Source organism: Helicoverpa armigera, chromosome 7 (assembly GCF_030705265.1).
Source record: "Helicoverpa armigera isolate CAAS_96S chromosome 7, ASM3070526v1, whole genome shotgun sequence".
Classification (NCBI taxonomy): Eukaryota; Metazoa; Arthropoda; class Insecta; order Lepidoptera; family Noctuidae; genus Helicoverpa; species Helicoverpa armigera.
The window spans coordinates 13147734-13170823 of record NC_087126.1 but is presented as its reverse complement, the minus strand read 5'-3'; the positions used below and the strand labels follow the sequence as shown (position 1 = coordinate 13170823).

General features: G+C 38.5%; 2 protein-coding genes across 3 annotated transcripts; one reads left to right on the top strand and one right to left on the bottom strand.

Moving 5' to 3' along the window:
- The first annotated feature begins 470 nt into the window (after positions 1-470).
- Positions 471-19463, top strand: LOC135117080 (tyrosine-protein phosphatase non-receptor type 14-like). The gene is made up of 10 exons (XM_064035478.1): positions 471-1422; positions 5497-5663; positions 8204-8411; positions 10366-10520; positions 11302-12712; positions 14014-14238; positions 14579-14794; positions 15201-15357; positions 16005-16204; positions 16695-19463. The coding sequence occupies exons 1-10, from the start codon at positions 790-792 to the stop codon at positions 16821-16823; spliced, it is 3501 nt and encodes a 1166-aa protein (XP_063891548.1). The 5' UTR covers positions 471-789; the 3' UTR covers positions 16824-19463.
- Positions 19464-19550: 87 nt separating this feature from the next.
- Positions 19551-22665, bottom strand: LOC110372957 (cyclin-K). Of its 2 annotated transcripts, XM_049847672.2 has the most exons (4): positions 22007-22665; positions 21584-21770; positions 20471-20554; positions 19551-20057 (listed from the first exon to the last, which is right to left on the bottom strand). In XM_049847672.2, the coding sequence occupies exons 1-4, from the start codon at positions 22519-22521 to the stop codon at positions 19611-19613; spliced, it is 1233 nt and encodes a 410-aa protein (XP_049703629.2). In that variant the 5' UTR covers positions 22522-22665; the 3' UTR covers positions 19551-19610. The 2 variants fall into 2 exon arrangements, with proteins under 2 accessions (XP_049703629.2, XP_049703630.2); XM_049847673.2 differs by lacking the exon at positions 20471-20554 and having other exon boundaries at positions 22007-22657.
- Between the last annotated feature and the right edge of the window lie 425 nt (positions 22666-23090).

Genomic DNA, 23090 nt, shown 5'->3' with positions numbered 1-23090 from the left:
GAATTTATAAATCTCGGAACAGTTCAGAATTTCATTAGCACCTCGAATAGCAGCTACAGTGAATATGCGTGTAGCAATCGCAAAAAACTACTGCACGGGGTTGCCGAATCTGGAGGATTTTGATAAATACTGACGTAGGCAAAACAAAATATGCTAAATAACAACACCTAGCACTACGATACCGCATGCGCCGATAATTTCATAAGCGTAAAAGCTGTTATCCCATGGGTATTGTCGTTTCACGAGTGATTTCGTGTTGTCGCTTGGCAAACACTATTAACGTTCACTGAACGCGACGTCAACGACGCGTTTGTTGGCAACTGGTGCAATCACGTCGCGTTTTTCGTAGGTATAACCACGAGCCAAGCCAGCATAACCAGCTTGTTTGGAAACGTTCTTTTATAATGACATTTTGATCACGCAAAAAAATAACTACTAAATTGGTTGAGCTTTTTAACATCAAATGGCAACACTTAATCACGGCTGTCAAACAAATTGTCACTTTCTCGATGGCTTCAATGTTGTTAACGTGAATTTCTTATTTTCATAATACATATGTGTTTACTCGACAGTTTTTATTGCTTTCCGCCGATACAACTACGTCATCGCTACTGTAACATAAATTAGTTCAAGTGACCGATATTACGTCGCGAATTCGAGACGAAATGTTATAAATATGTGGCGCGCGTAACGGATGCATCGTTTCCTACATTCCTTTGCCATAAACGAAACGTAACGTTTGTTTCCTATGTGATGTTATTGCAAAGTGGTGGCGGGTAGCTCAGGAAGATGCCTTTCAAGTTGAAGTTGAAGAAGACGCGGCAGTACAATGTAGCGTCGAAGAGTTTGTTCGTGATCAGCGTGGAGCTGCTGGATGGCGGGGTGGCGGACTGCACGCTGTCGGTGGACAGCACCGGGCAGGAGTGCCTGGACAACGTGTGCCAGCGGCAGGCCGTCATGCAGCCGGAGCTGTTCGGCCTGCGCTACGTCAACCGCAGCCAGCAGCCGCGCTGGGTGCAGCTCGAGCGCCCGCTCAAGCGCCAGCTCGAGAAGTACGCGTCCTCGCACCAGCTCTACCTGCGGGTCATGTACTACGTCATATCCGGCACCAGTCTGATCACCGACGAGGTCACGAGGTACCACTACTTCTTGCAACTCAAGAATGATTTGATAGAGGGCAGGATTATCTGTGACTGCCAGCAGGCAGTTGTGCTGGCATCTTACAGCAGGCAAGCAGAGTATGGCAACCATGACCGGGAAAGGCATACAGTGGAATATCTCAAGAACCTGCTGACTTTCCCTAAACAAATGCTGGATGGAGGACAGATCATAGATGGGAGTACTTTGGCTGAGACTGGACGGCTGGAATGGCTGACTGAGGCTGTGATTCAGCATCATATGGCTCTGCACAATATGTCACAGGTTAGCATATCTTTTGTTAATATAGTTTAAGTCTCACATAAATTTTGCAATAGAATTTTAAAATATGAGCCAAGCAATAAATACAACAGTAACATGTGTGGTCTCTATAAATAACTGTACAGTTCAGTCAATCTTATTTATAAACATGAGTCTTAGGAAGCTCACAAACTTGACCTTAGCAGCTTAAATAATTCAGAAATCTGTATGTTTGTGTGGCAGTGTACTATAAATAATTTGCAAGCCGACATTGTTTGATGGGTATGTTCCCATCTGATTGTTGTGGGAAACAGTTTCTATGAAGTATTCTGTAATGGCTGTGTGTCATCTATCACTGCTGCTATTTATAAACTAGATCTAACTGATAGATGTAATAATTAATCTTATAGCATGCTTATTTACTAGTCTGGATAACATTTCTAATTAGAAATCCATGTCAAATAAAATCATCACTTAATAAAATTAATTTTCAGGTAGCAACTTTTCATATATGCAAATATATTTATTTATATAATTATTGAACAGAATTTAAGTAGATCAAAATGGAAAGAGTAATAAAAATTCAGCAAGTAAATCACACATTAATATTTAATTTGTACAAAATGTTTGCAATGTTCTTACAAAAATATTCAAATGTGTGTAACTAGTATTGCTTAAAACATTTCCCACATTCTTTAACTGGCAAGAAATACATAATTGAGGAATCCACACAAATTCATCACAGATCACAATCGCTAAGTTAACAATACTGTTGTAATCCGTCTGTAACAGAATACAATTATAATCCTATTAAGAAAATTAGTAAAACCATCATGTACTCACTGAGCATACATTATTTATAACTGTATCTATGTTAATGTAATCAGCAGCTTTGCTCAGAACGAAAGGAATTTTTCACAAGGTTTAATATATAACATTGGATTCAAGAAAAAAATCAGTAGGTAATGAAGTTATCAATAGTGTAAATTACTCACGTCATACAGAAAAAATATTTATATTTGCAAAACTATGGTAAACATGGCACTTGGATTTGTTATTTTAATGTTTATATAACTGTTTAGAGAAGACGCTATGACTTGGATTATTAAGATTCCTTAAGATCCTTTTTTCTGTTTTTACTTTACTCATAAAACTGAAATCCCAATCAAATGTTGTTTTGTTTAAAAAAATAAGGAAGTAGTAACCTTGCATTTCCACCCTGAACTTTTACTGTTCATCTGAAATGAACAAGGAAGTGTAATAACAATCATTATGCTACCTAATCATATTATTGTGATAACACAAGGCGATCCATTGTTTCATGTTTGATTGAAAACACTGCTAAGCCTATTGATAAAGCAATGTAATTAGCTAAATTCTCAGGAAGCCTTGTAAATGCGTCTTCGGCGAATTTTCGGCGATACCTACTAAAAATAGGACAATGTAAAATGATATGCCATGAAACCTTAATGAAAGTAAATGCGTTTAAAACTGTAAGCTGTTATCTATCATGTAATCATTATACACATTTGATAAGACGGTCGGCGCCTCAAGTACACGCCTTTAAATTAAATATATCACCATGTCTCATTACGATACGGATCTACCAAGTACATGTTTATAATTGGCGGCAAAACGTACTGTTAGTTAAACAATCAATAATATGAACTGTAATGGGTGATCTTTTTTAAACATTCGGCCTTTGTACTCATAACTTACGCTTTGAATTCGATAGGGTGGCTCGTACGGTTTAGGCTAATGTCGCCGTCACATTCCTTACTGAAACTACCTATGATGATAATAAATGTACTTGAAATATTTCTAGGATGACTTCTGCTTGCGGCAAAATCGCTAAACTAGAGAATGAACAATCGAATTCGCAGTTTCAGCCCTTTCCTCTTTAGAACCTACTTATTTCCGCTCTAGAGCGAATTCCATGTGTGGTTCATTTATCTCTACAAACTTTCGCATTCAAATATGACTAGTAAAATGCCGGTTACAAAAAACGCAAATCACTTCTACTTGTTAACGAAAGCGAGAAGTGTATGTGCAATGTTTAGTATCCAGCATGATTGATGAAGTATAAATAAGGATGTAAAGCACTGTATGATCGTCCATGGGGTCTGTAACACGGCCGACCCCTCGTTACATAAGCAGACATCATTCCTACGTGTAGGTACCTAAATAGAAATACGTATGTATGCGTACTACAGCCGTACGGTGTACATAAATGTGAATGAAATCAATCCGATACGGTTTTACGTTTGTGTCCACGTAGTTATCGACGTGTTGGCAACTACACTGAGTTATTTTAAAACGTATTGTCTCGTAATACACAATATTCTTGGTTTACCCGAACCGTTTCGCAGGTTAAACTCACAGTAGGTATGTTACAGTCCACTTTCGCCAGTTTTTTTGAAGCCCTTTTAAAACCAAATTGCCGTTCAACGTTCAGGTTTTGAGCAATTACTAGCTGCCCTAGTAGAAGAGCCCACTATCACTGGTATTAGCTGATTCCCGCGATTTTACTCGCGCCTCAAGGGTCTTAACCCAATATTCAAAAAAAATATACGGCCTATGACACACACTCTTGAATAACGTAGCTTTCGTTTGGCAAAATAATTTTCAAAATCAGTTCTTGTAGATCAGAGATTACCTCTTCACACAAACCTTTACCTATTTACAGCATAGATTTGAACCTCCTGAACAAAGGTTGTAGAAAGGACAATGGGCAGATTGGTATACCCCACCAATAGCAATGTCATATATATCATTGGATAGGCCTTTTTATGTAGAACAATATTTACTATGACAGCTTTGCTGAAATGTTTGTCCGTTCTGAGATATAGATCAAAAACTGTGCAAAAGTTAGAACTAAGTAATCTATTGATAACTCAAGTTTTTAAAGGAAAATCTAAGAACTACTAAGTGTAAGTCTTGTATGAAAGAAAATCAGATTACAGTATTGATTAGCATCAGTTTTAAGATTGTTTGTTATCTATATCTCAGAACGGACAAACAATAGAACAAAGCTGTCATAGTAAATGTTGTTCCAGTTAAAAAGACCTATCCAATGATATGTATGACTTTCCTATTGGTGCGGTTTCTCACTACGCCCAACATCCAGTTGGTACCTACAATAAAAGGTTGAAATGCTACATAATAGTAACAATTATGGATCCTAACGGGCACAGTAGTACTTACAAGACTTAAAGTTATTAGTACTTAGATTTTCCTTTAAAAACTTGAGGTATCAATAGATTACTTAGTTCTAACTTTTGCACAGTTTTTGATCTATATCTCAGAACGGACAAACATTTCAGCAAAGCTGTCATAGTAAATATTGTTCTACATAAAAAGGCCTATCCAATGATATATATGACATTCCTATTGGTGGGGTATACCAGGTCCCATATATTTGTGCCCATTGTCCTTTCACACATCTAACAGCTCCATTAGGTACTAGCATATACGATTTTCCCAAGCCCAGCCTCTTCATAGTAATTGCACACTACACTAAGTTTGCTGTCACACCTGATTTATACTCTGCTACGGTTTATTGATAAGCACTACCTACCTATTATTTAATACAGCCTTGATAGCAGCAGTATTAACTTATAAACAATACTACTTTTTTTAACGACGTCAAAAATCATCAAATGACCCCTCCCGCTGCGGGTTAGCAGCGGTGAGGGAGTGTCAGACCCTTGCTGACTATAAACCGTCCTGTTCCGTCGTAGGCCTTTTATGTACCAGGACCGCGGTAACTCTTTCGAACAATCCCGCAGCCAGATAAACAATACTAATAACGTTTGACGTCTAAGAATGCGATGATAGCAATAGAGCAAAGCAATAGAGATCAACAATGGGTTAACTTTACCTATCTGAGCACATATTTATCTTTCAAGATTTCTCTTCCATCACAGACAGTCAACTGGTCATACTAAACTTCATAACATAATGGCAAAAGCGATCCAGAAGATCCCCAATGAAAACGTAAGCATAATTTACGTAGATTTACCTTCAAATTCTTCCACCATCTACACATTACTCCAAACAGTATCAAACACCACAATAACCAACTCTTTACCTCTCCAGGCTCAAGCAGAAGAAGGCTTCATCACGACCTGCCAGCAGCTCCGAGGGTACGGCCAGGAGATGTTCAGCGCTCGCGACCAGATCAACCAGAGCGAGGTCACCATCGCCATCTCGTTAACCGGCATCAGGGTCCTTACGGAGACCAGTGAGACGCCGCATTTTTACAGGTAACTTCGAACTTATATCATGTTTATCTCTAGCTGTAATGTCCTCTTTACAAAGATTAGTTTCACCCGCGTCCAGTGGAAACTATTGACCTTACACGGATAAAATATACCCTAAGTTACTCGCAGATAACGTAGCTTTCTAATGGTAGAATTTAAAATCGGTCCAGCCGTTTTACCTGGAAAGAGTACTGAACGTCCTTCCAAACTTTCGTGATCACTATTATTTTCCGTTCTGAAAACCTTTACATATTTTATTTTTTCCTCGTTTTTGCTACAAAGTGAAGCAATTTAGCTAGCTCCTGATAATCGTGAACGAGTCTGTGATAGCGTCAATAAGCGCAACGGACAGAATTTATTATTTGCGTCAAACAAACATAAAGGTAGAATTCCGTGGGTCGCGGCTTACGCAGCCGCGCGCGGCTTACGACAGTCGTCGGCCGCGCGCGACAATAGTCAACCTATGAAAATATATGGCGCCGCTGCCGAGGCTCGCGACAGTCGCGCGCGGCCGACGAATTTCGTAAGCCGCGCGCGGCATTGTGTTGAAATTAGTAGATTTTGTTCGTCCGTTCCCTCTAGTCGAAGTGCTAATTGATATCCTTGAAGAAGAAGAGGATGACGTATTGCTGTGGCTGTATTATGAAAATAGATTACCAATCGACCCTATTTTTAAAAAGTAGAAATGATGAAGGATACTACCCAATACTGATTCAAAAGCATTTGTATTGTAATGAAAACAAAAGGAAGTTTTGCCGACTAAATAAAAAAACAATTCAATTCTGGTTTTACTAAAATTATATAGATGTTACTAAGCGCTAGACCATGTTGAGATGCATACGGCCGCGCGCGGCTTACGAAATTCGTCGGCCGCGCGCGACTGTCGCGGACCTCGGCAACGGTGCCATACATTTTCATATGTTGACTATTGTCGCGCGCGGCCGACGACTGTCGTAAGCCGCGCGCGGCTGTCGTAGCCGCTATCCACGGAATTCTACCTTAAAAGAATTTATATTGCTATATCACGTCATATCAGTCATAAACGTCACTCTCACCACAATATGTATTACTTTAATATTATTTACTTAAGTTGCATATTGTGTATTGTTATATTAAAATTCTTGTTGCGGCTTAGGTAATTTAATTTCTATTTAAATATAATTCGACATAATATCATATATAATAATTTCGACTGAAAAAAAAACATTTCAATTTACTAAATTATTCTATCAATAGAGGAAAATCCTAGTCTTTGCTTTCATGAGGAAAACAAAAAGCTCATGAAAGTAAAGAAAAAAATCACCATGATCACCATTAATTGCTTTAATTCATCCTTAACTGCGCAAACGTGACGAAATGACGATCGATCATAAACAAACAAAAAGGTTATTTTCAGAAACATTAAAAACGAACATTTATTAAATGTTTGTCATAAATCTGTAGGCACATTACCATTTGGCGAGATTCCAAATACATTACGAAAATCAGAAAGCATACAGCGCATATACAATTTACTATAGACTCAATTAATGACTCGTTAACTGTGTAGTGACATCAGGACTAATTAACAACATTAATTTGAGGATTAAATATTGCGCGTACCTAATTAAAAGGATTTTGTGACTTGCATTTTTTTCATTTTTAACTAAAAGTTGCCTAAAGTACCTACTTTCTTGCTTTTACGGGACATTAAGGGGTATTCCTGCATTTGAAAGTCTAGAGTAAAATAATAATAATTTGCTTTATTGTTGGTAAAAAGTCTTTTATAAATTCTACCTGTGTTATTCTCGACATAAAACATTGCTTATAGTTCGACAGACGCACTCCTCATGGATCATACAATACACAGACTCGGTTAAAATCCCAACTCAATCACAAATACTCACTATTTAGTCATAAACAATACTAACTGAATATCCCACATAGTTCCTAGTAATGCCATGATACCTGTCGCTATTTCAATCGATTATATTCACGAATGGCGTGCTTATATTAATTAGCCGTATCAATATTCATGCTGATCTAGGAATGAAAACTTGTTCCAATCGCGACTCGTAGATTATTGGATAAAACATGGTTTAAAGTACTTAGTACTGGCTGACATTGTGCCTTGATCAATTCAATTTGTTTGTGAAAGTAGCTTTGAATATAAGACTAGCTGATTTTATATTAATTTAGTAAAAAGGAATGTTTAATCTTGCATGTAATTTCCGTGAAAGTAAAAATTCATAGACCGTTCTATGTAACGTCAATTTCTTATTTGCATCATCAAGTTTGAGATTCGCCTGAAATATACTCTGAAGTTACTATGTAAATTAAATTATACCAATTTTTTGCAATAATCTCGGCTCTATTTATCGACTTATCGAACTAACTTGCTCATTAAAATGCCAGCTATTGTCTAGAGCTTCTAACATACAAAAATATAAAACCGTCGTCTTATATTCTTATTCCATATGAGTTGATCATAGTTCAATAAGTCTACCTATAAAATAAAGAAAGTAACCATATTTTTAACTCCAATAAATCCTTTTTACCCCCAGATGGATGGACATAACAAACGTGATAAACCACAAACGCACGTTCAGCATAGAGTGCCAGAAGCAGACAGGCTCGGCGTCCTTCACGCTGGCCTCGCCCGAGGACGGGAAGTACGTGTGGTGGTCGTGTGTTCAGCAGCATACCTTCTATATGAAGCATCAGAGTGCACTCAGTGAGGCGCCTAGGGATGAACATAGGCCGAAGTTTCAGGTAAGAAGGCGAAAGGATTTTGATAATTGTGGTACAGATTACTTACTCGTATCTTGAATGTAAAGTTGTAGTATTAGTGTGTTCATTAACACATTCTTTACAAGCTATAGCAAATATTATAAACAAATAAAGAATGCTTGCTACAACGTTAATATGGGTAACTGTTTACAAGTTACTCTCGATAATAAAAAAGATTGCATCGAACATTTTTTCATCTTTTTACACTACATTAATTCGGAATATGTACCGCATTGTTCATAAGTATATAATTAAATGTTCCATCTAATATAATCTACAGTATCTAAAATACTTGAAATCGAAAATACTTGTCGGAAAAGTGTCGGCAATAATTTCCTATTTCTGCGATAAATTGTACAAAAACTACAACATTATGCGGCGCGTTGTTCCATAGTTTTTGCTAGATGATCGATTGGCATAGCTTCGTAAATGAATGGTGTTGCCTGGTTAAATAATAATTAACTAGTTATGCGCGCTATGAAAGTGCTCGAACCATCTTCGCGACGATAAATAAGTTAAAATAAGGAGTACCATTCACTGGCCGCGCGACTTTTTGTTGCCGAAATTAAAAACAATTTCATCTAAAATAGGTCCAGGTATAAAGTGTGTTTATACACAAGTTTGGTAAAGGATGGTAGAAAGATTAAATCAAAAAAGAAGCAGCATAACTTTTAATAGCAAATAAAATTCCTGCAAGAATCAATTGGTTACTGCAGTAGTATTCTGAAATTTGACTTAAGATTAATACTTTTGTAACATCCGGAAACAAACGTATTCACTAAAAACCTGATTAAACAATTTAATTAACGCGACTAGGGAACCGTCGCCCCGTGAACAGCGCGCGTTATAGATCGCGAGATATGATCGCATCGGCTGCGCGCACGCTCGCCACTCGGGAACGCTTCCGAGCGATCCGTATCTATATATCGGTTATTGAGTTATTTTGCCGCACAGTTATATGTGTAAGGAAGTATGCTATTCAGGGACCAGTAAATAGAATATTTAATTGAACAATAATACAATTCTCGATTCCTCTAGGCAGCCTTTATGAGCAATCAATTATAACTAAATACTACGCCTGTATTTTGCAGTATGTTAGAAATAGGTTCATTAGGTTCATGTTTCGGCAATTTATTTTAATTCACGCGAAAAACATAGGTTTATTAGTGTAATTGGCCTGCGGCCGTTCTAATTAAGTAAATAAATAAATAGGTTTCCCTTTTTCCATCCTTTTCTCCGAAATAATATAATTATAGGCGAGAAGGGTTCTGCTGATGTAGATACGTACCTGCTTGTCGGATAAATACCTGATCGTCAGCACACAGCTAATTAGTGCTTAAACGACAATAAGTCAGTGCAATTAAAGAAGTACATAACATTGGCATCTCAATTGCATTTAAAAATCATTCTGTCTAATACATCACATTGATAACGGCATTGAGACAATTAATTACTGTCGCGTTTCGTTCTACGTAATTGGGTTGATTGCGTTTCGTTTTACGCTGTTAGCGAAGCGAAGCGTGCTGCTAATATTTGTTGTAATTTAATTAACAACTATAAACAAACTGTACTGTAATAACGTTGTACTGCGACTGTTTGTTTTTGCAGTGCTTTGATAGTTTGTTGTCAATTTTCAAGTAATTTATAACATTACATACTTAGTTCACGATTTCACTTGTAGCTTCAACAATTCGTCATGCTATTTACCTGTGAGTGCATTCTAGGTTTTTCACTGAACAACACTTGTGTTAAACCATTTAATTTACGAGTAGAAATTAATATTTTTGATAATAAAATCCAAATGGCGAAATTGCAATGTATAGGCAAACCGCCACGCAATTTCTTACTCCGGAACTGCAAACAGAAAATATCCGAATTCAAAATGGCGACTACTTCAGAAGGTTTAGTTGTTTACATTGGTGTATCTGGTTGGCAGCAAGAGCATGGGCTGTCGGACAGTCGTGAGGAGTTGGATGCTCGGGAGCTGGGCAGCACTTCGAGGCTGGAGCCGCTGTCGTCAGCTCATCGGGCTTACTCCACCTCCTGCCTCGAGCTGGCTGAACCGCACCCACCACCGCCGCTGCAGAACAGGTTAGTAACTTTAAGAGGACGAATTGGAATTTTTGGTGCCAAGGATCTCAATTTTTCTCAGTAAATACGAAACGGATCAAAATACAACTTGGTTACCTGAAAGTTCAAGATATAAACCTTATTTTGTTAGAAGTGAAAACATGATTAGGTAACTTTTATAACAGAGAAAAATATATCAAACATACCTCTTTTTAAAAAGAGATCTCTTTTTAAAAAGAGGTATGTTTAAATCGGTCCCGTTTGCCCATAATATGTGAATCTGATTCACATATTATGGGCAAACGGGAATCTGATTCACATATTATGGGCAAACGGGACCGATTTAAGCCTCTTAACTTTTTTAGTAGTTAAGTATAAACATACTCTTTAAAATTGTAGAAGGAATTTTTAATAAATTATCATTTCTAAATAATAAAATTACAAAACCATTTTGTCGCTTACGACTTTTAGTTATAAGCTAGCGCGTGTATTGTTATCCTCGCCCCGCTCAGACGCTCCGACCCCTTTTGGCGCCTTAGATGCGCGTGCCGGTTATGGAATTATTGTTGACCAATTCCTCGCCTTAAAAGTTTGAAAAATTATGTTATAGCGTCCATCTCTTACTAATCTAAAAAACTGAATTCTTAATTGGCGTCATCTTTCCTATTCGAACAAAATTGCTCAAAAACAAATTCTTATTAAAGCAAGGTGAATGTAGGCACTTGTAGATTATTTATTTCAGGTAATGATTACTACTAAAACTATTAAGAAAATATGCCTTACCTTTATATATTTCTTCCAGAGCGCTGTTACCACAATACCGTCCCGCCCCGGACTACGAGACAGCCATTCAGCAGAAATACCAGCAACAGCGTGCTGAGGCCCAGCTGCGGTACCACGCGGCCACCAAGCCGTACGGCTCGCACCCCGACCTGCCGCGCTTCCCCGACGTCACGCGCCGCCCCGACCAGGACTACCCCTACGGGCTCGGCTTCGTCAACAACTACCCTTTCGCCGTCAACCCGAACGTGCAGGCTGATCTCCAGCAACTCCACTACGTCAATGTCTACAAGCCACCTCCCCCCTACCCCTCTAACGGCCTCGCCTCCAACTCCACCCCCGACCTCGCCGTCGCCAGCCAAGCGCTCAACTACCACCGAGGATACATCAACTCACATGTCTCCGGCTCCAGTCCAGACCTAGTCTCCACGCGAACAGCCCTCAACAGGCACTTAGGATATATAAACACTAGTCATATCAACTACGGCAGACCGAACATAATGCCCGGCACACACGGCACTTATAACAACCTAGCCTCAGTATTAGACCCCAAACCTCACATCATCATAGACCCCCATCACATATCAGATAATATACAAAAAGTTTACGACGAAAGAGGGAATATTATGTACTCCATGCCGATGCATAGGGTACCTTATCAAAGGCATGTAGTACTACCGCAATCACAACAAATTAAAATAGGAGATACGCAAGAACCTATTTATGAGAATGTGCCCTTACCGTGGCAGAATGAAGGGAACATCACGATGAGAGATCGAGCCCAAAGTCTAACTACAACGGACGAAATAGCGCGACTAAACGAACGAAACAGCAGTCATCCTACCATAAACAACTACTTATCACCCAACGTGAATATTCCTTACGTGCCAGTCAAGATCGACAACCCAGACGGTCACTATGTGAACGCACAAATCATCAAAGGTGTTCGCGAAACCAGCGTGCCAAAAGACCTCACAGTTTCCAATCGATCAGTGAATAGAGACGCGGAGTTTGAAAATGTAGCTCTATCGATAGACAGGTTATCACTACAGCACGATGAGCGCGAATACGATGAGACGCCGTATCAGAGCTTATCGACACATCGAGTATCGAATAACAACACTATAAACAAGAGTGATAACGTTACGTCCATCGTAGTGACGGACTCGCGGCCCAACATGGCGGACATTAGCTCAAGCACGGTGGAAACTGTCACTACGAACAGTAGCATGGAGACTGATACTTCGAAAACGAGTAGTAAGGAGAAGAAGCGGAGACGGTGGGGGGTGTTTATGGGGAGGGCGAATAAGGGGGAGGTGAGGAGTGCCACGTTGGGGAGGAATAGAGCGACTCCTGCGCCGCATACGCATCGATGGTCGACGGGGTTGCCGAAGTTCCAGCCGCTGCCTCCGAGTATCACCAAAGAGACTATGGTAAGTTATACCTGTGAATTAAGTACAAAACATGTTAATTATATTATAGCGATAAAAAATTACAGGAAAATATGGACAATGTGAATGTTTAATGTTATTTTTATACCGTCTGCGAATGATAACAGATAGGTAAATAAGTATCTTTAATTTGATCAGATTATTCAGATTGTATGGCTTAAAATCATTCGACGAAAGTTTATCGTAGCATTAAAATTTACACATCACTTCAATAATAATAAACACTCCGATGAATCGTCCGATTTTAAACTCACTTGGATACAAAGCGCCACTAGATTAAAAAAACAAAAAACTTTCTAAAAACCTAGCTCAATAATCTCCAAAGACAACTCGTCACTAACTGCGTCTAGAATGCATCACAGCCGAATATCACATCATCCCAGCAATGCAAACAACGAGGCTAGGTGTTTATCAACACACAGACAGTCTGACTCACAAACTACATCACTTGTTTGTTGTTCCACGGTGTTGTGTTGCAGTACGTTATTGATCGCTCGCGTGACACAATCACGTCTGGTGTTCTGTACATATATTTTTATATAAAAGAAAGTTTGCTGGCGTTTCCGTCTGTTTATGATAAAATCAGAAATCGATTGATGGGTTTTTTGTGCAGTTTTCACTAATAGATAGAGCGATTCATGGAGAAGGTTAAGATGTATATATCCGTTCAAATCCAGGTCAGGTCGCTGGTTTGAAAAATAAAATTAACTATATTAACCATCTAACACTGTTACAAGAAGTCTCTCTCAAAAGGTTCTTACTAAAGTGTGCCAAAATAGAAGATAATATCAAACTTAAAAATATTTTCTTGTGATTGAAATAGATTAGATTTTGGTTAGAATAAATGTGCCAAAGTCACAGTATCATGATGGCGCATAAGTATGCGAAGGATCCCTTTTTGGAGATTGAAGCGGGGTTTAATGTGGCAAGTATTTATATACCTACCACTTGCACACCTTTAAAAAAGAGAGAATAAGTTGCACGTGTGTATCTGAATATATGTATGCTACACAATTACCAAACAAATAAACGTTTAAAATAACAAACAAATTAATTGAAAGCAAGTTGTGTGCACTGAATGGATCTTAGTCGACAAAATGACATCAACACGTCAAACATTACGAAATCATTTGTCATTCAAAAATTTCGTCATACTTCTTTTCAGAGGTTTCTCCTTTCGTTTTTTTTTCCTAACTTTTTGGAACCGTACAACTTGTACTGTGACGTTTCATAAGCACCTACAAATTCATATTTTGACTTTATTTGTCTGCTTTTTCCACCAGGTCCAAATCCTAGAACGCAAGATGTCAGACGACCAGCTAGCGTTTGCGTTTGAGCAGATCCCCAAAGGTCGGGAGACGGGAGGGGAATTCCGCACAGCTCTGCTGCCGCAACATGCAGCGCTGAACGGTTTCAGTTCCGACTATCTGCCGTATGAGGACAATAGGGTCCGGTTACATCCCACGCCTAATAACCCCCATGGGTATATTAATGCTTCGCATATTACTGTGAGTATAATTTAATTTGAGTGTAAGTTATATTTTAAAGAATGTTGTGAATTGACATGTGTGTGACAACGAAGTAATAATTTGTTTAGGAAAACAGTATGGATTTACATATTTTTTTATGAGTATCTCGTGTATCTGGAACTTAAGTAGATTCACCAGTTTTCCCCAATTATGCCATAAATCTTGTTAATTTCAAAATAAGACCATAAATTACTTAACTAACATTAAAATCAAAATTACTGAAGTCTGTGTCTTGGGCACCAATTTATCGTATGCAGGCTATTAGCTCTTTGGATATAATCCAGATTGACTAAAGCAAAATGTAATTTTCCACCTCCAGATGACAGTAGGGAGCACGCAACGTTTCTACGTAGTAGCGAAAGTAGGCAACGCGACGACCACCAGTACCAACGTGACGGGCTGCACGTGCGGCGGCGGCTGCGCGCTGCTGTGGGCCGCCGCAGCACAGGTGGGGGCCCCGCTGCTGGCGAGGATAGGGGGCCCGGGCCACCCCCACTACCTGCCGCATGATAACACCACCAGGGACTTCGGCAAGGTAAGTTTTGTAGGCATTAGCCTCTAGTATGCCTATAACGTGATGACTGATGAAGTTGGCTTTTGTTTTTGGAAAAATCATTACCATTATCTCTAGAGCCTTTTTTCCCAAACCATGTCACCATGTTTTTTTTATGTTTATTTAATACCAGCACTGGTTACGTTGGAGTGCCTTGTCGAAGGTTAACGAAAAGTGAGCAAAGGTCCAAACAGTTTTTATACCGCATCCATAAGACAAATTGGTTATCTGGATAATGCAATAACAACTTAGACCATTTCTTAGCCATTTTATTGACATATTTACTTTTTATTCACGTAGTGATTCTAGCCTTATAGTTTTATGCCAGCACGAACCTTGATCTGACTCATTCACTGTGTATTACATGACATGCCCCTCTCCCCTACAGTTCCAGGTGTCATGCGGCACGTCGTCGCGCACGGCGTGGGGCGCGTCGGTGCTGGTGCGCGTGCGGTGCGGGGCGCGTGTGCGCGAGCTGTGGCACGTGCACTACGCGCTGTGGCACTCACATACTAGCGCGCCCGAACATATACACCATTTCTTAGGTAACGTATCGTTGTCAGGACTATTCATAATAATCATTAATCAATATGCTACGAAATGTAAAATAGCTGTTAATGTACTAAAATTAAAAAATATAACGTACTTTTTTCAAACTCTAGCAAAAGTCATGACATTTTGACGTAATAAACACAGTATTAATTGTTGTTTTATTCCGAATTTTCCTTGTGAAAAACAAAAATATGACGTAATCTTTATTCAATTACTATTGTTGAATTTACAATGAAGTAACAAAATCCTCGTATTCAAAACTCTATTCTCTATTTAATCTCGCCAGTGAGTTGCACCATTTAATTATGACGAAAACTGACGACAACCAAAACTATTTTACATTTCAAATCGATAAATTTAACCAATGGATAGTACGCCGTGTATTTGTTACACATAATTTGATTATCCTTAAAATTTAATTATACATCATCATCATCAGCCTATCGCAGTCCACTGCTGGACATAGGCCTCTCCAAGTGCACGCCATTGAGATCGATTTTCGGCTGCTCGCATAATTATACAACTGACTCCCAATTAGCAAAAATCTATTAACAGACATGTAAAACTGTTGTCCTCTTGTGATCTGTGTCTTATAAAAAAATATGTTCAGCTCGTAATTTTATACATGATATTCTTCCAGCATTCCTCTCGGAAGTGAACAGCCTCCGACTAGCCTGCGAGGCTGAAGCCGAGGCAGCCCGGGGCGCGAGCACGGGCGGCGTGCGCGGGGCGGCGCGGGGCGCGGGCGCGGCGCTGCTGTTCTGCTGCGAGCACGGCGCCGGCAGGAGCGGCACTGCGCTCGCCGCTGATCTGCTGCATGATATACTTGATAATAATCAGGTAAATTCAACATCTCCAGAACCCTTTCCCAACTATATTGGGGTCGGCTTCAAGTTAATCGGATTCGGCTAGGTATCAGTGTCTTATACCCCTTTAGTTAGACTGGTATCAGACTTACTGGCTTCTGACTACCTGCCTACCTGGTACCAATTTATAATGCTTTGACGCTTGTGATGCACATTTATCACAGTAAAATTGTAAATACTTGTTCTTTTTCTAAGCACGTTTAAAACTCACTTACGGTCTATCATAAAAATATGGTTAAGTGTTACCAATCATAAGTGACAGTCCTTAGACCAGTTTATGACACAATAACACTCCCCGTTCTAACACACCTGTATTAGCAAGGCAAACTTACATGCAGTAGCCCATCTTTTAACCAGCCAGACTGCTGCTGAAATAATCACCGAAACATCAAAAACACTACCTTACAATCAAACAAATAAATCTACATTATGAAAAAGACTTATCCAAGTTCCAATGTTTCCAGGAGCTAGACATCCCGCGTACAATCAGCATGCTGCACCAACAACGCGCCAACCTCATACAAAACGTGCACCAGTACAAGTTCCTGCACCAGCTGCTGTTACAGTACCTCAAGCAGTCCAGACTCATATGAACAGCTTACCCGACTTACCAGGAAAGAGGTTCCACAACATTGCTCATGGTGCCAACACTGCAAAGGATTCGTCGGAGTTCGGATTAATAGGGACTGCTAAAAGAATCTTTAAAATGAGCGAAAAAATAACGAAAAACGAATCGATAATATTTAACAGATTAAAAATACTACAGTGCTATTTAAATGCAAATTGATTTTACTGCAGTTTTGCACTGAGTTAGGTCGTACTTTAAGTAAATTAACAACTTTATTAATTGTTGCATGAAATTGACTAGTGTTTTTAAAACATCGATAGAGTCTAGTTATTGAGCTAGGTTTTATCGATGCTTTTGTAATCGATAAACAAAGTTTTATCGATATGTGAATGAACCGAAACGAGCTGATATCGACATAAAATATGTTCGATGTCTGCGAGTTGCTCAACAGAACGGAATATAAGAGCATGCCTTACACAAATTATACCATAATTTGACCCTAAGGTTGAAACAATATTGTAATATATCAGTTCTAAAAGGAACTTTATACACGTAGATGTAAGATATAATATCGATCGACTGGATCATAGATCTATTACTTATGAGATTTTTACGATTGATGACTGAGATGATAAATGTTCCACCTTCATCTAGTGATTTTGTATATTATGTATTTATTTAACGTTTAATTGATGTTTGTATAGAAAGTGTTTTTTTTATAAACTTACAGAGAGTTTTTGTGATTGTTGAATGGATTTTTATATGATATACCCAATGTGGGGAAGTTTTTTAATGAATTTATATGTAAATTGATGAAAAGTATTATATTGTAACACCAGAGGCAGGATATCTGGCTTTCTTTCATAAAATAGTGTAAATGTGCTACTTATCTCAAATCTTTATCAAACTTACTTTGAACAGGTCTTAGACTATTTAATTCAATGTTTGTGCTAACTAACAGATATAAATTAAAAGACTAATTACATAAAACTAACTTATCTATAATTTCAATACTTTTCTTTGTGTTAACGACATTTTTACAATAAAAACTGCCATCGCTCAAAATGACCACAACAAATACTCGTGAGTGCTTTTATTTTGACTTTTTATACTCTTCGATATAAATACTCTTTATTTATTGTTTATTTTGGATCAGATAGCCTGCCTCGCTCTAGTTTAGTGTGAATTATAACGACGTGCCTTAGTCAGAGATTACCGAGGATCTGATGAAACTATCGCGTGCCTTCTAGAATTACTATTCGGCCTAAGTTCATCGACAACATAAACCTCCGTTTTACATAAAACTACTGTTTACTTTAAAAATTGAACGTGAAACTTCATGGTAAATAGTTGTGTTAAGAAAACTGACTTCTATGTTGTCGATGGACTTGGGTTTTAGTCGTTAGCGCGGGAATTTTGACAATCTCAATTTGAAATTAAAATTATTTACTTCACATAAATTGTTGCATTATTTCACGTGAAACTGAGTGCCTTGATGACTGAAGATATGTACCGTGAAATTGTATACTAGTAAAGTATAATTCATATATTAAAGTATATTTTTATAGAACAGTATTTTGAGAAAGACTGTTGTATTGTAAGTGTGAAATTGTTGAAATTCTTCGTGACGGCTGTTTTATATCGTTCGTATTCTATGTGTAGTCTATATTGTCAGTCACTGTCTTATTGTTACGTTCAAGTATTATTGCTAGGTTGAAATTATTTTGAAAATCTCTCCCGTATGAGTCGACAGTGGCATTGTGATGCCAATATTCAGTAGTTTATTCATATGAACACCATGCATTTAAAATGTATAAGCATGCAAGTCTTCAAGCATTTGTTGAAGTGGAATAGGGTAGTTTCCAGGGTCGAAATAATGAAATAATATTTAGTCCGCTTTTTAGATAATCAAAAAATATTGGATACGTATTTTTTCTTTTTTTAATTAAACATAAAATGACAAAGATAATACGCTTCAAAAATTAGGAGTGGGGGCCTTTTACGTCACAGTCTCCTGAAAATTGTAGCAACTTGTGACGTCCCACTCAACTTTAGCACGCTATATCTTAACAAGTTCTGATCCAATTTAAAAAAGAAAAAATACGTATCGCTTAATTTTGGACAATCTACAAGACGGACTAATTATTATTTTTTAGGAAACTACCCTATTTGTTATTAATATTTTAATTTACATGGGTTAATTTCAAAACTAAGATACCTATATTTGTTGTTAAAGTTAATGAATCAATATTTAATAGCACCGTCCTACAGCCATTTTCGATTCATACGTATTGTATGTATAGTTGGTGCATTGATGTGTTCATACCTGTATGTATTCGTACCTGTCTAGTCCAACGGCAACTCCATATTATTGTTAATTTGTTAGTTAGCGTACATTCGCTTGGACCGTTTGTTTTGTATGCACAAAATATTATCAAACTATTAAGGTATACAGTTTTTTAGTCACTATTTTTTTACAGTGTTAATCGTGTTCTTTTTGTGATGTATTTATGATTTGAAATATTTTTTTACTACAGAAAGCTCTGTGTAATTCCAGTATTGATACTTTATGGATAGTCCGTCCGGCACGAGTGCCGCACTATATAAATGAAGGAATATCCAAAACTTCATAAGAAACTGACAATAAAATGTACTAAGAAACGTTTGTCGTCTTATTATTTCATATCTTTTTCTTTGGCTAAGACAGTTACATGGTAAAGTTCAGATAATTTGCCAAAATGAAACACAAAAATATAGTCTAAAATTATATTTCGGTAAAAAATTATACAATAACCTATCGCTTAGACTAGGATCAGGGAGGCGGGTAGTAGGGTCGCGGAGGCGGGCCGGGCGGCCGCAGCGGCGGGTAGTAGTTGGGCGGCGGCACGTTCACCGGCGGGAAGCGCGGCGGCGCGGGCGGCGGCGGCTCCGCGTACATCGGCGGCGGCGCCAGCCTCGGCGGCGGCGGCAGCACGGGCGGCGGCGCCGAGTACACCGCGGGGTACGGCGCCGCCAGGCCCGGGTACGCCGGATACGTGTACCTGATCGGCTCCATCTTCGGCGGCTCGATCTTGATATCCGCGCCGTTCTTCATTGGGGTCAACACCGGCTTAGAAACTACTACGGCGACAGGTGATGCGGAAGTGGGCGGTGTAATGGAGGGAGGCTTCTTCTCGTTTTTTGGCTGCTTGGCGGCAGAGGGCGCGGGGGGCGAGTCGCCGCCTGAAGACTGCGGCTGCGGCGAATACAGATCTAGCACCTGAAACCGGCGAAATAGGCTATTAGCTTTTGATACGTGACATTTTGTAGTTAATTCTTCACATATAGTTTTCGACAAGGGTTCCAGCATGGGTCTGTTCCACGGCTGACTATGGGGCGTTCAAACTGTGGAATACTATAAAGGTGTCTATGTCTCATTTAGGTCATGACAGGTTGAAGTCTCTTCTTGAAAAGACTTTAAATCCAGTTTTCAAGTAATGACATAAATGCATGACAAATAAAAAGGTTTTTCACTCAGGTTAACTTGTTCTCCTTCCCAAAATTACTTCTTCCAGTCTTCAGCAACTAAGGTAACTAGTCCGAAAACATTTTGGGGGAGAAAGCCATCACCAATGACATTACCCAGACAACCGCAGACATTGATGATGATTTTAGTTTCATTCAAAATCATACCGAAACCAATCTGTTGCATGGCTGATGCTGTCCAGTCCAGATTAGGATGCACCTCCATTGGTCATCATCATAGGACTGTGTCATCTGCAAATAGTAGGCGTGAAATGCACCTGCCATTTCTGTTAACCAGCTTAAGCTAAATATATCTTCCAATGCATAGGAACAGATAAACTGTATTAGATATCCTGTCTTACAGTCTTACTCTTATGTGCACTTGGATATGTTTAGCTTTATGGTTATTTAATAAAGCACACATATAGTGGCAACTTGATGAAGGCATCTCAATACTCCTATAATCTATTTAGCATAGCTAGGATTCTAGATCAGCCCAGTTAAAGTCAGTGAATCACTTCCATTGTGCCCATGTTATCAGAAACCCAATTATTTTCACAATTGCTCAACACAATCTAGAGGAAAACAAATACTGAAATGACACAACATGAGAGAAAAACAATAGTAAAAGATAAATAGCAATATGAATTTTCCCATGGACAGCAAATTCTGTGGTTCAAATTAACTCTGAAAAGACCTCCATATCACAAAACAATGAAAGTATTGAAATCGCACAATGGAGCAACATTCTATGTTTACAGGTATTGCAGTAAATTGCTCAATGGGGGTTATGACATCATAACTGACTAATGTTGCCTCAAATTGAGCAATTTAAGCCCAACATAAAAGATGGAGATTGTTGGTATTATTTAACAAATATTCTTGCTATGATCCTAGAAAGAATTAGTATTATATGGGACCTAAAGAGCTACAGACATATTTTCATGTTGTAATCGCTTCATACAGAGTAAAGTTATGAGTTGTAACCAAGGTTGACAATATTCATAATTTCCAAAGTATTGATTAGATAGTGAACCATTTGTCTGAATACACAATACCAATGAGTCATTATAATGTATGAAATTAAGTTGATCTTTTTGAATAAGACTTTCTTGTTACAGAGAGACAAAAACAAAAGACTACTAGAAGAATAAGCAAGCATAGCCTACCTTGTAGACTTTAGTAGCCACTTTCAAATAATAAATAATGTTGTGTAATAATTGCATAACAGTATTTATCTTTTTTTAATAAAATATCATTAAATACATTAAAAAAACATACCTGATGACAAATATCCTCGAGCAGCTCCATTGTAATATCTTCAACGAACATGTCCCACCATGCTGTGTGCTTAGGATTCCGACCATTCCAGTCCAGTACTTCAAACTTGCTGAGCTTGCCCGCGAGGAACATCAACGCCACCGCTATGACCTCCGGCTCCCATTGTAAACATAATGTTGTGCACAAACTGAAAATAACAATCAAGCCTTGAATATACCATGACTAATTCCATGTGTAGCCAGTATGTACACTTGATTATACATACACTGCTTATTATTATTAGCATTAGCTGGCACAAATTAATTTAATCTTAGATTTGATTTGCTAAATAGGAAATTCAGTATTTGAGAGATTCATTTCTATGAAAATGTTTCTCACACAAAAAAAATGAGGAAAGTGTCTAGCAAGCTTATCAAAACTAACCTGTCGTTAACGAATGTCCACGCCATTTGTACCATCTTCTGTAGCTTGGCCTTGTCGCCCTTCAGGCACTTGGCGTACTTCAGCAAGTAGCCGTACGGGTGCTCCACCTGCAGGTCGAACTTGATCGTCTGCAGCAAGATCCTCTCCAGCGTCATCACCTCTTCTTTGGGATCGTCTCCGAAACTAGCGAATTTCTGCTCTGTTAGCAACGACTTGGCAACCTTTATGATATCTTTGCATTTCTTTGGCGTCTCTTCCACCTTGCCCGCCAGGAAGAGGCAGCAACACGCGGTGATGTACCTCGGGAATGTTCTGAACGAGTGGAACATGTAGAAGCGGTGGAAGTAAACAACTCCAGTGGCCACTGTATTATAACCTAGGTCCATCTTCGAGCCAGTATCGATGATGAACCTCGCGCCTTCTTTCCTGTACCGATTTTCCGTGTCCGTGGATATTGCATCGCGGAACGACGGCGTGTTCTGCAGGTCCTTTTTATCATAATACCAGTAAGGCATTGTCGTTGATTCACTATAACACTAATATTATCGATAGACGGTCACTAACCTCCACAGCCATTTATTTATTACTGACAAATATTATAGCCCTGCAGAATTGTAAAGCCTCGTAAACATGCGTTTAAAAACACAATATCTTGCTATCAGAATTTGGTAGGGTTATAGTAACACGTTTGACGTTTCAATTGCGGATTGTTGCCAAAAAAACATCAAACGCACGAAAAAATAATGTTGCTATTTCCTAAAACAAAAGCTCGTAAAGTATCTTACTGAGGAGGATATTTCTATGGATATTCCATATTTTATATTTATTTTGTGTAATTGCATTAGAGAATCATAGATTAAATTGTGGCCTGCTTTTAGCTTACAGTAATCGCGCTTCAAACGTAACTCTTCAAAATAACTCAGTCCAATAGGCCTGAATAGGCATAGTCAGAAAGTAACTAAAAACCTGCCGATGGCTTAATACTTAAGGGGAAGTTTAATAAATAAGTTAAAGTATTAAAATCAATATCTAATGAATGGCTTTATTGGTTTATATATAATTATGTAGGTATTATATGAACCGC